At 31.7% G+C, this 16,662-nt stretch overlaps 2 protein-coding genes across 2 annotated transcripts in view; one reads left to right on the top strand and one right to left on the bottom strand.

Annotated features, from left to right (window-relative positions):
- LOC132735890 (uncharacterized) overlaps positions 1 to 7,881 on the bottom strand; it is a 30,110-nt gene extending 22,229 nt beyond the window's left edge. Inside the window, exon 1 of the mRNA XM_060722917.1 lies at positions 7,604 to 7,881. The gene's annotated coding sequence lies outside the window, so the exon portion shown is untranslated. The remainder of the gene's footprint in view (positions 1 to 7,603) is intronic.
- Positions 7,882 to 7,903: 22 nt separating this feature from the next.
- Positions 7,904 to 16,072, top strand: LOC132735883 (monocarboxylate transporter 12-like). The gene is made up of 6 exons (XM_060722901.1): positions 7,904 to 7,949; positions 9,971 to 10,117; positions 10,909 to 11,052; positions 12,052 to 12,195; positions 12,781 to 12,944; positions 15,911 to 16,072. The coding sequence occupies exons 2-6, from the start codon at positions 10,060 to 10,062 to the stop codon at positions 16,070 to 16,072; spliced, it is 672 nt and encodes a 223-aa protein (XP_060578884.1). The 5' UTR covers positions 7,904 to 7,949; positions 9,971 to 10,059.
- Positions 16,073 to 16,662: the final 590 nt, after the last annotated feature.

The raw sequence follows: 16,662 nt of genomic DNA, 5'->3' as shown, positions 1-16,662 counted from the left end.
GTGTGGAGCTTAAAACGCCTTTAAAATCCAAATAAAATGTATATTTGTCAATCCCAGCACATGTACTGATCATATATATCAAAAAAACTTAATATAAGCCGTTTTGAAAAGATTTCATATTTCAACGTCTATAATAATACATGATCAGTACATGTGCTGGGATTGACAAATATACATTTTATTTGGATTTTAAAGGCATTTTAAGCTCCACACCCCAAGTGTCTGTGTTACTTTACTTTTTCGAAAAATCTTAGTACATTTTTCTCAAGTTTGATTTTCTTGAAATTTATATTTTGGCTCATCTGGAGGCATGCAGCTTTAAATTACTTACCATGGCAGTTTTCTATAACTTACATATATAGCATAATGCAGTACATATAACTTGAACAATTTTAATAATTTTCATTGAGAGCTGTAACCTGACAAAACCGATACTGATTTATTAGTTATTATTGATATTTCTCAATTAGCTAATTGATTATCTACATACATGAAGATTTGAATACATCAATAATTAAAACTAATTAATAAAATGTCAAGAAATTAAAAGGATTCGCTGAAGCATGAACAGTTTGTTCATAACACTTCAAACTTTATACAGAAAAAACTTATTGTATAGTACTACATGTGTCACGGTTCAGAACTGTTCACTATTTAGGGGAGAAGATGTGTAAGCGGCCGGATAGCTCAGTCGGTAGAGCCGCGGAACGGTGTTCCGAGGGTCCCGGGTTCGAGTCCCGGTCAGGCTGCACATTTTTCTCACCCTGTGACACATGTATAATTAATATCTGATACTGAAATCATTAAAGACACAGGTGTGCAAGACTTGTCATCAGAATGTTAATAATTGAATCTCTTTGATGTTGACCTGACATCAGATATTGAAATTTTGCAGCTATATAAAATGACAGCTTTAGTATTTTCAATATATCACTGTATATACATTGTAAGCAAAGTTGATTTTTCATTTTCTGGGAAAACAATAACCAGCTGTCACATAACAATTTTTTTTATTATTAAATTCTTCATAATTGTTGAAAGTGACATTTTATGCGGATATTTTCATTGACAAGTTAAAACGAATTAGCAATGTATTTCAAAAGATTGACTGTTATAATGCTGAGTTGATATTGAAAAATATTTATATATTTTTTTTAGGATAAAATATAAATTTGCCTACAATTAAAAAGACTTTGTTACAGGTAAATTTTCTGAATTTATAAAAATTTCCTGGGATCATGTGAGTTTTTTTATCATTCATGCAAAGAGAATTATAAAATTGAAAGGAATTATGGCAAAATGTAAACTTAGTTTGACTTTCACCTGTTCACTCACTATATACCCTTCTATGGGCATAATGTCACATATAATGTTCAGTAAATTACCAATTTCACTGAACTTGTTGAGTTATAATATCACCATTATCATGTATATTCCATAATGTATGAATGTGAAAATAATGCAGGAATTGAGCAATAGTAATGCCAAATCTATGCAACATATGGCAGTAACAAGCTATGTGATCAGTAATCAAATTGCAAAAAATAAATCAGCGCATATTGATTCTTTCACCTGATTTAGTTTATACAAAGTTATTTTACTTCGATCGTGTTGGAAACTTATTGAAACACTTTCAAATCCGTTCCTGGAACCAACCAGTACTAAGTAATGAATGTAAAGTTTCTTGCTCAAGGAAACAACAACTTGCCCCTGACAGGGTTTAAACCCACGCAGTCAGCAATCCTTAGATTACAAGTCCAACACTTTTACCACTTGGCCACACCGCCACTTCATCTTATTTAATAAATTTTATACAGTGTAACAATATTTGACTGGCATCAATGTCTGTCCCTTGAACAATTCAGTCACAGTTAACCATTGTTTATGATTGGGTTTAGCATTTGGAGAAGTTGGCATTCACTTGCAGGAAAAAACATACAGAATTCATACAAATTCTAGGGTGCATATGTACTCAGTCAGTTTGAAAAGCAACTACCTACCTACATGTAATATACAACTTCAAACAAGACAGACATGAATAACTAACCAACACTATAAAACCTAAACTGTAACAATGCAAAATACTCAAAATTCAAAAAAATACAATAAAAACATCAATTTTCAACACAACACAATATTTTTAACAGTTTTGGGGACAAAAATTGCAACAATTTTACTTGCCAAACTGAATATATAAATCAATAGCCTTACTTAGCATGATCAATGAATTCATGCAAGTTAGTCATGATGCAGTAAAAAGCCCAAGTTATATACATAATCCCTAGTCACTGCAAATGGCAGCACTTTCAGTATATCCATTTTTTACATTTCCTTGTCTTACACAACATCCCTGTGCAGTGAGCATACTTTAATATACAGAAACAAACAATAAGCATATTGCTTAAACAAATTAAACATTAAAGCAGGTGTTTCAACAATTGATATTGCTTCTAAAAATTATTTTCATATAAAATTAATTATAAATCTTGTATCCAAATAATGTATTATGTAACACAGCTGCCCCCTCCCCCAGGCTTTCTCCTACTCTGTAGAATAGCAGAGACTATGCCTTTAGGACCAGGAAATGTCAGGTAAAATCTCCTCCCTGAACATGAATAAGATGGTAAAATTCTTCTAAATCCCCCCCCCATAATATTGGTAAGTCTACATTTGGTGCAAAAATAAAATAACCAAACAACACCAGCAAAGCAGGAATATCTTGAGGGTAAAATCACAGCTCCATTCACCTGTTATCCCCTTACATCCCTCAAGGATCACTCCACAATTTATTCTATAAAAAAGTCATTTATAAAATTATACTATTACCTTAATCTATATGTCTGAAATTTGAAGTTGATCGTTCTATAGGTGATGACATAAATTATAGTACAAATTTAAGTTGATTGTTCTACATTAAAAACTATTGTAGTAACTATGTTCTTATACATTCAAAATTAGACTCAATAATTATCATAATATTAAGATATATGGTCCAAAAAAGATATGCACATTGGAGTTCAAGTAAGTATATGACAAAGCTGCTTTTTTAAGGTTACAAGCTGCTTCCAAATAGTAAATTATAAACTGTACATCAACAGATGTACTTAAGACATACTAGTGTTACATTCTCCTTTTTATTATTGGTTGAATATTATTAAAACAAGAGGGCCATGATAGCCCTAAAATCGCTCTCCTGATTATGCAGGCTCAATCTATTTTGTAAGTTTTTTTTTTTTACTTTTTAAATTGCATTTTACAATGATGCACTGAGGGGAGTATAATGTTAAATGATAGATGAATGTTCAGTGTGTGTGTTAAGAAACATGTTAAAATTGTGATAACCATTTAATCATTTCTTTAATATGTGATATTTTCCTTATTGATATGTGTTCTTTTGTGTGTGTTTTTTGTTTTTGTTTTTTTGTCGGTTTTTTTTTATTTAGAAGGCCGCATTATAAATAAGGTGTTACAATCTGTATATGTCTTAATGACTGTTACCTTCGGTAAATAAAGTTATTATTATTATTATAATCCCATTTAATTTGGGCTGACCGCTCACTGTGACCTAGTTTTTGACCACAGATGACCTTTATTTGAACTTGACCTAGAAATCACCAAAGCAACCTTTCAGGATATTTGTATCACAACAATAATTTACATGTATAGCCTCTAGAGTGTTAACAAACAAAAGTGGATGGAAGACGCTTAAAGATCACCCTGAGCTAGCTCAGGCGAGCTAAAAAAAAACCAATAAAATTGGAAATTTCGTTCTCATTTTGCTTCCATTCTCATGTTTAAATATGTAGATTTTATTGTAAAACATAAATACATGTGATAGTAGACAACTGGATATTAAGTTTCCTAGAGTTCTTAATGAGAATATTAAGCTAATACCAGTATCACAGGGGTATCATTACATAATTAAACATTTGTAATTTCACTGAGCTATTATCACTTATAAATATATCCAGTGATATAATGGTCTAATTTAGGCCTTATATCCAAAATAACAAAACTATTCGTATGGACACTTGAAACTTTTCAAAATTGAGAAAATCTTCCTATATATACCAAACATACAATTGTACAACATGTTGCTAAGCTTTAATAGGCATTTAACACCACATTGTGTTTATAAATGCGTTATAAACAACCTGCAATGTTGATGCATGGCAAATAATTCATGAAAAAATATTTGGAGGTAATGACAACTGAACATTAGGCAATTTTGGGAGCTTGTTTAAAATCTGAAGTTTAAATATCCTGCACTTCCGCCATTCAATTTCAAGTTCATATCTTGGATTATAATTTTGATTATCTGCCTTTGTATTTTTCTTTGCTCCTTTTCGTTTTTAAGAATCAAGCCAATCCCTTGTATAGTCCTAGAAATGTGCTGCAGGCAGAATTTTTTTATTCAACAAAGGGAGATAATAAGCAGGATTTGATTCCAGGACTATACAGGGTTCCTGCAATGGTAGCTCAGTTTTTGTACTTTGATATTGAAATTCCTTAAGTCTCAAATTCAAAGCTAGGCAAATCCATTTTACAAAATCAAGGATGAAGATTTAAATGGGCGAATATCTTCAAAATAACACATAAAATGACATAATAATGAATAATGCCAGCTCAGGTCTGGAATTAAATCTATGTTCAATCTACAATGTATGCTAAAGATTATTTCTCTAATAATCTAAAAAGTCTCAAGACAACTTCAATTACTTGAACTTTCATTCAAATCTTAAGAATTTATGCAGAAAAAATTATTGTAGATGACACAACAACAAAAAATCTTTGAAAACATTAACTTGTACTTATTGTAAATTTTAAACAAATATTGCATTACAGCATTCTACACAACTTTTCTAGTATACCAACCTGTCTTTAAAATAAATTCTATGAAAACATGAAGCAGTCACATTTCTTTTAAAGAGTTCACTGTTGTTAAATATCAAACATGTGAAAAATTTATCTTTGAATACTCCTCTGAGTGGTTTAATAGAAAGTTGAAAAAAATTCGGACAAAATTTTTGATAAAATGTTAGCAACCACTAAATCAGTTTTATCATCGGACAAATTCATTCTTGAGGTAATTGATAGACTTACAATATTATAATAGTTTATATATACAAAATCAATGTTCCTTTATTAACCATTCATAAGGCACACAATAAGATATTACAATGCTTCTTTTATCCAGTAAATACTTTGTGTACTCAGACAAATAAGGCAATGTAAATAAATAGAAATACTCTCCACAAATGAGGTCATTATCATATTCACTGATGGTTGAGGCTTACTTTCATGCACCAAAATGTACTGATGCTATGTCATTGTGTGTCCAAATTAAAAGAGTGTAGCTTCTTGCCTGGAAGTATTTGACACAAAACTTTTGAAAAATACAAGTATATTGTAATAACCTAGGAAATAAAATAAGTGACCAGACTAAGGCTCCCACGTTTACAATTTTTTTGTAAACGTTTACACTATGTACTTGCCTGCAAGGGAGAATGATGATCACTAACAAGGTTTGCCTGCAAGTAACAAGTTTTGCCTGCAAGTGGGAATAATGATCACTAACAAGTGTTGCCTGCAAGTGGGGATGATGATCACTAATAACAGAGATCGAAAATTCCACTTATGAGTAGATTTTAAGAGCACTTGATGCAGGACGAGTTGAAAATGTTGCCTGTACATTGGATTTAGAAGCTACTACTTTTGTAAATGTAACAAGTGTTACACTTGTGCAGGTCAACTTTTGACTTGTCAGAGGGCCATAATTATTTAATTCTTTGTAGAAGTCTAATTGGCAATGTAACATGCCAATAATCAGAGATCTGCTGAGAATTTGAAAGTACTGGGCCCTGGGTCCACTTAGTCTGAAAATGATGGGCCATTTTAACCGAAGTATGGGCATTGGGGAAATAAGTAAACATTGACCTAAATGACTGTTAAAAAGTTTGTAGAAAATTGAATTTCCTTTGTAATGGAACTTGAACTTAAACCATATTTTAAGACAAGTAAGTGGTTCACTTATGATTCAGTACTTAACAGAGAAGATTACCAATAATTTAAAAAAATGCCTAGACGGCAACTTTTTATTGCAGGCAAAACTTTTTTTCAATGGCTGCTCAAAAATCTGATTTGCATAATTTATTCACATAATTGCTGGTTCTTACTTCTAATGTCTAATAATGTGCATGATCCATTTTATTGTTCCTACTTTGCACCAATGTCCCTGTCAATTTTATTGCTCCTTGTATACCTCTATGTAGAAAGCATACATCAATTTTAGACACTTGCCGACAGACCTTTTGATCATGAAAAAAGTCATGCACAATGTTTCCCTGATTGGTTAATCACTCTGTCAAATATTCTGATAATGAAATAAACATAATTTTTTTACACTTCATCAGCCAAAGCTTGAGTGAACTTGAGTGACCTTAGGGAAAATCAAGTTGTACACCTGTCAGATTATTCTGGAACTTACAGCATTTCTTAAAATAGCAAAGCTTTTTTTTTCAGTTACCGATAATCATTTTAAATATTAAGTAGTTGTATATTTTTTTTGTTTGTTTTATTGGATTAGATTTACGTTAGTAGAAGTGAGTATCTGTGTGGTAAAGGGATTATGAGAAGAAATGTGTATCCATTCGGTAAGTAGATAATGTGAAAATGAGCTAAAGGGGAATGGATAAACTCAAGAATAAGCGTATTTACAGGGGAATGGGTAACCCTGTTGCTGTTGGTACCAATTTGGACTGGATGACTAAAGAACCCAGCGGACAGTTTTGTTTTCTTATAAGTCTGGCACAGATTTTAGATGCACCCTTGGCCCTTTGTGTATAAAGTTTAAGAAGCAATAACTAAACAGCTATTTAAAAGAATATTTTGCATAGAACTACAGTTTCCAAGCAAAGAGCTTGATTCACATTTATACGAGGGAGTCAAAGTCAAAGGCTTTGGCTTGCCCAGCTATAGACTACATGTGTATATTTAAATGTGTATATTTAAAAGAAAATCAAACAAACAAAACAATTAAAAAATATAAAGAATTCTATACCTAATTACAATGAAATTTTCACTGTCAGTTCTAGTTAGGCAATGTAACTCAATGATAAAACTTAAAAGGCGGTGTATTTCGATAACGGAACAAGTCTCAACTTTTCGGATAAATAATAATCGTCGAGTGTTCCGAGTGAAAACGGAAGCAGGTATATATATACTCTGACTCGGTATTATCGGCACAACTCTATTATCGACGTACTCTCTGTATTTTGTCATGTGCGGTCATGTATACATTGAAATTAAAAATCTTTGACCTCATTCAATAAAAAATGTAATGATTAGTTGAATTTGTACTGCTTTACACAGAATATTGATTATTAAATTCATGAATGAAATTCAATGCAGACATATAGGAAAACTTAAGTACGCCGAAAATACGGAGTCCCATGATAATACCGAATAACACCTTTAAAATGGAAAAAATGAAAGAATTTTTTACCGACTTCCCCGTTCAAAGGCTTTGCCTAATTTCATATTATACTGAGTTAATTCTTTATGATAATAAAATAATTGCAGTCTATGTATTGCAATAGCATACCTGGTTAGGGTAAAAAGATTAACGGAATAGTTGCTTGCCCTGCCAAATGTCAGGAACGAAAATATTTGGGTACGAATCAGTCAGCTTACAAACGCATACAACTTTCATTTATTCATTCAGCTACAATGCATTTGGCAACACGGCATTAGGAGAACTATGTCAACTTGTGCATCAGATTCCTTATGCAAACCGTTATTTTAAGCCGTAAAAAAAGTCTCTGGAATTGTTTACGTGCATGACAATTTATTATCTCCCTTGAATGGCGCTACGTAAGAAGTTGCTGACCGTGAGACACACTTTTCTTCAAAGGTTAGAAAAGAAATATTTATTTCTTGTTTGGATTTAGGTAATTTTTTAACGAGTAATTATTGTTCTTCCAGGTATTTTTTGCTTGCAATGATTATGAAATGATAAAGCATTTTCTTGAATTGTGTTGCCACGAAAATCTTGGGATCTATTGATGCAGCCTGCCATGAACAGGTCTAGGATTTCATGATATTTACGGACTGTCCGTAAATTCATAGATGGTCTAGAATTTTAAAGATTTTTCAATCCATAAATTTAAAGATATTCAATGTGAAATTTGCTGTTTTTAGTTTTAAACTAAAATTTGAGCTTAAGACAAGTTGTTTTATTGATTGTTTATATTTACAAAGGTAATGGGGTGAGTTTCATCTTTGTATGATGATTTTGAAATTTTTGTTAAAAGTGAAAATTGAAAGTCATCAAATTGTTCTGAATCTTACCATACTGTTACATTTATTCATATAATAAGTAACCTTATCCATTTTTACCTGCGGTTTTGAATTTTAATGCAACTTCTACTATTTTCTTAGTTCATGTCTGTAAATTTACAGATTAAAAAATCTGTAAAATTATAGATCGTCCAAAAATTTACAGACTGTCCATAAATATCATGAAATCCTAGACCTGATGAACTTTACAGTATGGAATAAATAATTTAGGCCTATGTGAACTTATCTGCTTATTGCTTTATACTACCACAATTTCTGTTCACACTAGTAGTTTTCTACTTTTGGGTCAGAAGTTCACTTAACCATTTGACCTGTAGAATGTAGGTTTAAGAATTAGACTGTCTCATAAACAGATGAAATGCAGGCAATCTCCAGTGATAGATGTTTTTCACTCTGGAAACTATACTGTGGAGGAAAAAAATATTTCAACAAACAAAATCAAAGGATGATGTTATTTTTTGTTGAAAAAAATGAGCTTTACCTTGACTGTCTAGGTCAAACTATTGAATTTTGGTTAAGTTGTCATAGATTCTAATTTTGTTGTTTATGTACGGATTTGATTCATAAGTGGACAAAACAACACTTGTGAGCAAATGGACATTTTGAATAATTTGGGTGTGACCTTCACCTTCCATTACCCTTGATTGTCATGGTGAAAATTAATGAAATTTTCTTGTTTTTTTTCCTGTAACTGGCTATAACTTATTTATAAATGGATTAACTTAATTATTCATATGTAGACACAACATCTTTTAGGTCAGGACCTTCATGTATCAAACTCAACTTGACCTTGACTCATGAGTCATGTATGACCTTGACCTTGAAGGTCAAATCATTTGATTTGCACTGATTATTGCTATACATTCGTAATTGGCTGTAACTTGTTAATTAATCAATGGGTTATTTTTAATAAATTACTTGAAGGTTAAATTATTGAATTTTCACTGACTTTTGCTATAATTGACTGTAACTTGGAAATTAAATTAAATGAATAAACGGATTATCTTCATACTTTGACAAAACAACCTTTTGGAAAAGACCTAAAAGGTTGAACTGACCTGACCTTGAGCTTTGACCATAAATAATAAAATATCAAAGTACTGAATTTGGTTAAATTGTCATAATAATATTATTTATTTACAGATTGGATTCATACATGGACAAAACTACACTTTTGACCAATTTGAAAGAATTTAGATATGACCTTGACCTTTAATGACCTTGACATTAAGATGATTGAATTTCAATTATATTTTCTTAATTAACTTCACAGAATTGTTATATGTAAACATATTGCATTGATTTTTTTACAGTATATAGAGGACATGTCCCAATATTTATTCTTTTTTGTAAAATTGTGTACATGGAATAAAATATGTGAACAGTAGACTAGTGCTGCAGTCCTAAGGCTATTAACTTTTTGAACAATCCTTGTATACTGCTTTGTCATTTAAATCACTTTATTTTTAATAATAACAGAGGAAATGTTAAAGCAGGATGTTTGCTGTCTCTTAAGGCTGTAAATTTATTATTTTCTGTATTTGTTCTTTTTTGAACATAATTGTAAGTACATTTTTTGTTGCCAAATTAATACATATTTCTTTCACTGTAGATGTCACATTAAAGAATATTTCATCACTGTTGGAGAGGTGTCCAAGAAAAGAAAAGCCTGATTGTAGAAGTTCTATTAAAATTATAAAAATGCCAGATAACGAAGGTGTCCCCATTGACAAAGGATGGGCATGGATTGTTGCCACTGGTAAGTATATGAAGTTAAACATTATTAAACCCTTACCACACTAAATATCTTAATTGAACTTATTTACTTAAAAGTACTAACTTACACACCAATGTTTACAAAATAATATGTTGAAACAGTGTAAAAGTATACTAAAATTAGAATGCCAAACTTTAAATAACTTGAAAAAAGGCTTTAAATACTAGGATTAGGAAAGGTCAGCTCTGTATTAAAACACAAAATACTTTATTTTTGACAAGAGCCTTATATTTAGCTATTAAATTATCCATCTTTCTAGCTTGAATAACCTTGACCCTGAAGATCAGGTTTTAAAAAGTCAGAAGGTTTTACATGATTGTCATTAAACTTTGTTATTTGATAACATATTTTGGAAAGTGAACATTAATTTTATGCTTTACAAACATACTTTGTTAGAACTCAAGCAAATATTCATTTGATTTATTCACTGTGTAACTCAACTGTAAGCAGATTCTGCTACAAAGTAAATAGACTTTTCTGTCTTCATAATATGATGTAAAATCTATGCAGTAAAATTTTAGAGTTCTAATGTTAATTAACATAAGAAACAAATCAGCATTTTTCTTGTAGTTAAAGTTTGTATGTTTTCTATATACAATGTATTTATGTTAATTTTCTTATGTTAATTTCCCTGTATCTTTAATGATAAATAATTAATACTGTTTAAAAACTTTACTACTGAATATGAACAGTTTTATTGAATATTCATGTTAAAGATGAAGTCAGATTGACAAAAGGGGGGAAAAATGAAGAAATGTTTTTTTTTATTTCAGGTTATTTTGTTGGAATATTTTGGATGGTTGGTATTGCAAAATCATTTGGGATACTGCTGGAACAGTTTGTTGACTATTTTGACATTCCTGTTGCCATGGCAGCTTTGATAATGGGTGTGGCAGGGGGAATGTACACATTGGCAGGTATGATTTTCACAGAAGATGATCAAAACATATTAGTTTATATATATTATCAATTTGGTCACATGATAAAGGTATATTATAAAATACAGTATTATAGGCAGCAGAAGTTTCATGAGCAATTAGTATACAGCTTAATAATAATACTTAATTAAGGTGTATAGTCAAAGTGTTTACTCAGGTAAGGTGTATACTCAATGAAGGTGTATACTCAAAGTGTTTACTCAGTTAAGGCGTATACTTAATTAAGGTGTATACTCAAAGTGTATACTCAGTTAAGGTGTATACTTAATTAAGGTGTATACTCAAAGGGTATACTCAGTTAAGGTGTATACTCAATGAAGGTGTATACTCAAAGGGTATAATCAGTTAAGGTGTATACTCAATGAAGGTGTATACTCAAAGGATATATTCAATTAAGTTTATATTCATCTCAAATTTGATGTTTGAAAACACTGATATTTTCTACACAGTTTTTTTTAATCTGTAAAATAAACATTCTTTTGAATACACACAGCTGATATGTTATGTTACTGTACACACTTTGGGTTAAAACATTATGATACATAAGGTCATTAAAAAAGTGGCAGTTTTTTAGAAAGAACTTAACTTGACCAGTATTTGGGAATGCACCTTTAAATGACCTTGACCATCAAATGATTAAATTTTGATTATATTTTCTTAACTTTGTCATTTATTTATGGAAAGGATTCATACTTGGACAAAACAAAAAGTGTGACTAGACAGACCTATTAAAATTAAGAAAGGAAAAATTTAATTCTGTTTTTCTTTAATTTTCTTTTCAAAGATTTGTTTAAACCGTTTGTTTGCTTGTTTTTAGAAAAAATAATAAAGCGAAGGGTTGCCCCACACCCAGCGGTGGCTCTTGTTTAAAACAACAAGTGAGACTAGACAGGCCTGTTAAAATTAACAAAAGGAGAAACTTATTTTTTTTTCTTTAATTTTCTTTTTAAAGATGGCTGTTGTTTCATTTTGTTTCAGCTCCCATATGTGTTGCTGCTGGTCAACATTTCACACAGAGAAAAGTGGTAATGCTAGGTGGCTTCATTGGGGCTCTTGGTCTCTCATTGAGTGGTCTACTCTTCAGTATAGAGTGGGTAATATTAACCTTTGGAGCTCTCTATGGTGAGTATAGACTTAATGTTGCAGAGGTTCCATTATGTTAGAAAGAATCTTGATCATTTCTTAATCTTGTTGGTAATTTGTGTGTGTAAATGATTTCCTACCAAAGTTATGTGCAAAAGAAATAACTTAAAGTAGCCAGATAGCCTAACACGTGTTTACAGAAGAAATTACCCACCAACAGAGTCATGATAAAACCCCTGCCATTGTTATATGCCCGAAAAATTTTCGGGCATATTATGTTATACCCCCTGGTTTCGTCTGTCCGTTAACAATTTGGTTTCCAGAGCATTACTTAAGTTCCATTTGGCCCAAAATATTCAAACTACATACATGTAGGATGATTGTCCATATTGAGCAGGACAGTCACCTGTGTAGGCAAAATCCTGATTTTGAATAACTTGTGGTCTTATGTTGTTGTTTTTTTAAGAGTGTATATAGAATCTACAAGTGGTCTTATGTTGTTGTTTTTTTAAGAGTGTATATACAAGTGGTCTTATGTTATTGTTTTTTTAAGAGTGGACTTACAACTGGTCTGATGTTGTTGTTTTCTTAGAGTACTTAAAGTGGTCTTATGTTTGATTCTAGGTTTTGGAAATGCCTGTCTGTTTGGAAATGGGTTGGTAATGTTAGGACAGTATTTCAGCAAGAGGAGAAGTTTGGCTAATGGGCTGTCCTTGTCAGGAGCTAGTCTAGGGCAGTTTGCAATACCACCTTTACTGCAGTACCTGCTTGACACTTTCTCTTTAAAGGTAAGTGGAATTAGTAAGTTTATATGTTTATTTTATTATTTTTATGCCACCGCCGCATCTGCGATGCGGTGGCATATAGCAATTCACCTGTGTGTATGTGTGTTTGTGTGATTGTGTGTTATATAGATTATATAGTGAACTTAAAAAATCTTCTCGTGAAAAACCACTAGTCCAATTTCAACCAAACTTGGCAGGATTGATCCTTGGGTGAAGGGCTTCCAAAGTTGTTCAAAGAATTTCATTCCATGCAGAAATCTTGTTGCCATAGCAACCAAAAGGAATTATAAGAATAAATTTAAAAATCTTCTTGTAAAGACCCAAAAGGCCTAGAGCTTAGATATTTTGCATATGGCATTGTCTGGTAGACCTCTACCAAGATTGTTCAAATTATAGCCCTGGGGTCAAAATTGGCCCTGCCCTGTGGGTCATTGATTTTCACTATATGTACATATAGTAAAAACTTAAAATACCTTTTTGTAAAGACCCAAAAGGCCTAGAGCTTAGATATTTTGCATAAGGCATTTTCTGGTAGACCTCTTCCAAGATTGTTCAAATTATAGCCCTGGGGTCAAAATCGGCCCTGCCACCGGGGGTCATTGATTTTCACTATATGTACATATAGTAAAAACTAAAAATACCTTCTTGTAAAGACCCAAAAGGCCTAGAGCTTAGATATTTTGCATAAGGCATTGTCTGGTAGACATCTACCCAGATTGTTCAAATTATAGCCTTGGGGTCAAAATCGGCCCGTCCCGGGGGTCAATGCTTTTCCTTATACATGTATGTATATAGTAAAAACTTTAAAAAAAATTTCTTCTAGCAATTGACAAATGCTAGAGGTTAGATATTTTGCATGAAACATTGTGTAGTGAACCTCTAGCAAGATTGTTCAAATTACAGCCCTGGGGTCAAAATTGCCCCCGCCCCGGGGGTCATTGATTTTCAATATAAACATAAAGTAAAAAATAAAAAAAATCTTATTGTCTGAAGGTACAAGGCTTAGAGCTTTAATATTTGTTAAATGATATCATCTATAGGTACTCTACCAAAGTTGTTCAAATTTTGCTCTAGTGCCAAAATTAGCCCCGCCCAGGGGGCATAGGTTTTCCTTATATGTATTGATTCGTAAAAATTAAAAAAAAATTCATTTTCTCTAAATTTACAAGGCTAGAGTAAGATATTTTGCATTGAACATTTGTGTAGTGAACCTCTAGAAAGAATTGTACAAATTATAGCCCTAGGGGGTCATTGATTTTTCACTTGTTATTTAGTAAAAAATGGAAAAAATTCTTGTTTCTGAAGGTACAGGCTTAGGAGCTTTTGATATTTTGGTTTATATAATATATCTATGGGTTCCTCTATACTAAAGTTGTTTCAATTATGCCTTGTTGTTAAAATTGCCTGCCCCAGAGGCGTATTTTTTTCCTTATATTTGTATAAAGCTTTAAAAAGTGAGAAATCTCTTCTCTTAATTGACAAAGGCTAGAGGTTAAATATATGGCATGAGACTTTGTGAAGTGAACCTCTACTTATAGCCACGGGGTCAAATTGGTTACGCCCCTGGGCTCATTGATTTTCATTATGTACATACAGTAAAAAAAATAAAAAATACAAGGCATAGAGCTTCGATGCTTCCTTTATAATATCATCTATAGGTCCTCTACCAAAGTTGTTCAAATTTTTCCCCTGGTGTCAGTTATTCTCATTATGTACACATATGTACACATAGTAAAAACAGAAAATAAAACAAATGTTTTCGAATGGGAGAAAGCGACAGCTTAGATATTTGACTTGAAATGTTGTTTGGTGGACCTGTATCAAGATTGTTTTTACTTAAACCCTTGGGTCAAAATTTTGTCTTGCCCAAGGGGACAGTGACCTACTTTCTTGTCCTTTGATGTACAGCAATGAAATTTTGACCATGTGCACAGTTTTAGTTGTAAAATTGAACTTTGATATCAGGTGACCTAGATTTTGATGATGTGACCTACTTTCTTGTCCTTTGATGTACCTTTCTTGTCCTTTGATGTGCAGCTTTGAAATTTGAACCATGTGCACAGATTAAGATGTAAAGTGAACTTTGATATCAGCTGACCTAGATTTTGACCAAGTGTCTTACTGTGTTTTCCTTTGATGTAGTCATGAAATTTAGGCTGTGTGAAATATGACCTTCACCACCAAATTCACTAGAGTCAAGTGCATTGATATATTCCTACTCTGATCTTTTTTATTGGATTAACAATAGATTTAACCACTAATCTGATAAAAAGAATTAGATAGGTCAGGGATCTATGCATTATAACAATCTAAAATTCTATAGAAACAAAAAAATCTGTTCCTACGTAGTGTTGTATTACTGCGGTGCCATAGCATTTTTCTCTAATGCAATCTTGTTTTGTTCAGCAAATATAGTGTGTGCAAAACTTTATCGTTAAAAATTATTCATAATATGTTGTTTATAGCAGAAAAATATATATATGTTGTTTGAAGTCAATTTGTTCAGCATTTTATACTCGTTGATAAAAATATGTCAGAGGTGGGTGGGGTTCAATTGTTGACCAATATTGTACATATCTTAGGTATCTTACATTGATCTCTACCTTTTGATGGGGTTTAAAGTTTCACATGTATAAATAAATGTATGTACCTGCTGTATATATATAATATTGCCATTTATAAATTTTATAGAAATATTTCATTGAATTCATCATGATACATGTACCTATTAAAGGTCTCTGAAAAGAAATACACTCTTCTTCATAATCTGAAAGTGTTCATTATTTCACAAGCATTTTATCATTGCATCTTTATTTTGATTTGGTCAGTAGGTAAAAGAAGGAAATGAGGTAATAAGTATTTCTAACAGTGATTATAATTCTGCTGACTTTCATTATATGATTAATTTTGAGAACATTTTTTTATCATGTTAAATTGTTTGTAACTTAGAAAACATTTTTTTTTTTTAGGGAACTTTGATAATCATCGGAGCACTATATATGAATGTTATGATTTGTGGAGCACTATTTAGACCAACAAGTTTTTACACAAAACATCATACCTCGGCCCAAAGAAAGGTAGAACAGCAGAAACTTTTTAAAATAAGCAAAAACGGGGGGGGCCAAATTTAGATTTAAAATCCGGAGAAAAGAATAAAGAGAGGGGCAAAATGTGAAAAAATTTGCATTGGTAATTACTGGTTAATTTTTTGGGTTCGGGAAAATTTTAGGCAGTTTTTTATAAAAGTGTCCCCCGGTTTTCTTTCCCTACCCTTTAAAACCAGACTAAAAAAAAATGGGAAAATGAAAATGAATCAAAAGTAATTTAATTTTTTTCTTTGGTTACAAATTTCCAGTGTTTAAGAAGTTTTAAAATATTTTGTTTATGTATTCGTTTTTAAATTTTTTTTCGGACTTTTAAATTTAATTTATTTTCCCAAAGTCAAAGAAGGGGGTACCCAATATTATCCCTTTTTGTCCAAAAAGGGTTTTATGTGATCTCTGGGGGGCCCGTCCCCCCTTGGTGGGTTTTTTGGTGCGGGGATATCCTTTATTTAATTTAAAAAATAAAGGATTAACAAATTGTTTGGGTGGATTTTCTATATTTGTTTAGTGTTTGTGGGCCCGTTTCCCTTTATGGGTTTTTTTTGGTTTTTTGGTTTTTTTTGGGGGGTGCTTTTGTTGAAATAAAACCCCCCAGTATTGAAGTTTTTTGGGTTTAA

Source organism: Ruditapes philippinarum, unplaced genomic scaffold (assembly GCF_026571515.1).
Source record: "Ruditapes philippinarum isolate M1 unplaced genomic scaffold, ASM2657151v2 ctg500_1_1_1_1, whole genome shotgun sequence".
NCBI lineage: Eukaryota > Metazoa > Mollusca > Bivalvia > Venerida > Veneridae > Ruditapes > Ruditapes philippinarum.
This window is presented reverse-complemented; position numbering and strand designations above follow the sequence as displayed.

What these genes read in the sequence shown, in the direction of transcription:
- LOC132735883 (XM_060722901.1), top strand. Translation starts at nt 10,060, where the DNA reads ATGCCAGATAACGAAGGTGTCCCCATTGACAAAGGATGGGCATGGATT. An exon ending in GGCATGGATTGTTGCCACTG is followed by an intron (nt 10,118 to 10,908) that starts GTAAGTATATGA and finishes TTTTTATTTCAG; the next exon opens with GTTATTTTGTTGGAATATTT. An exon ending in AACCTTTGGAGCTCTCTATG is followed by an intron (nt 12,196 to 12,780) that starts GTGAGTATAGAC and finishes GTTTGATTCTAG; the next exon opens with GTTTTGGAAATGCCTGTCTG.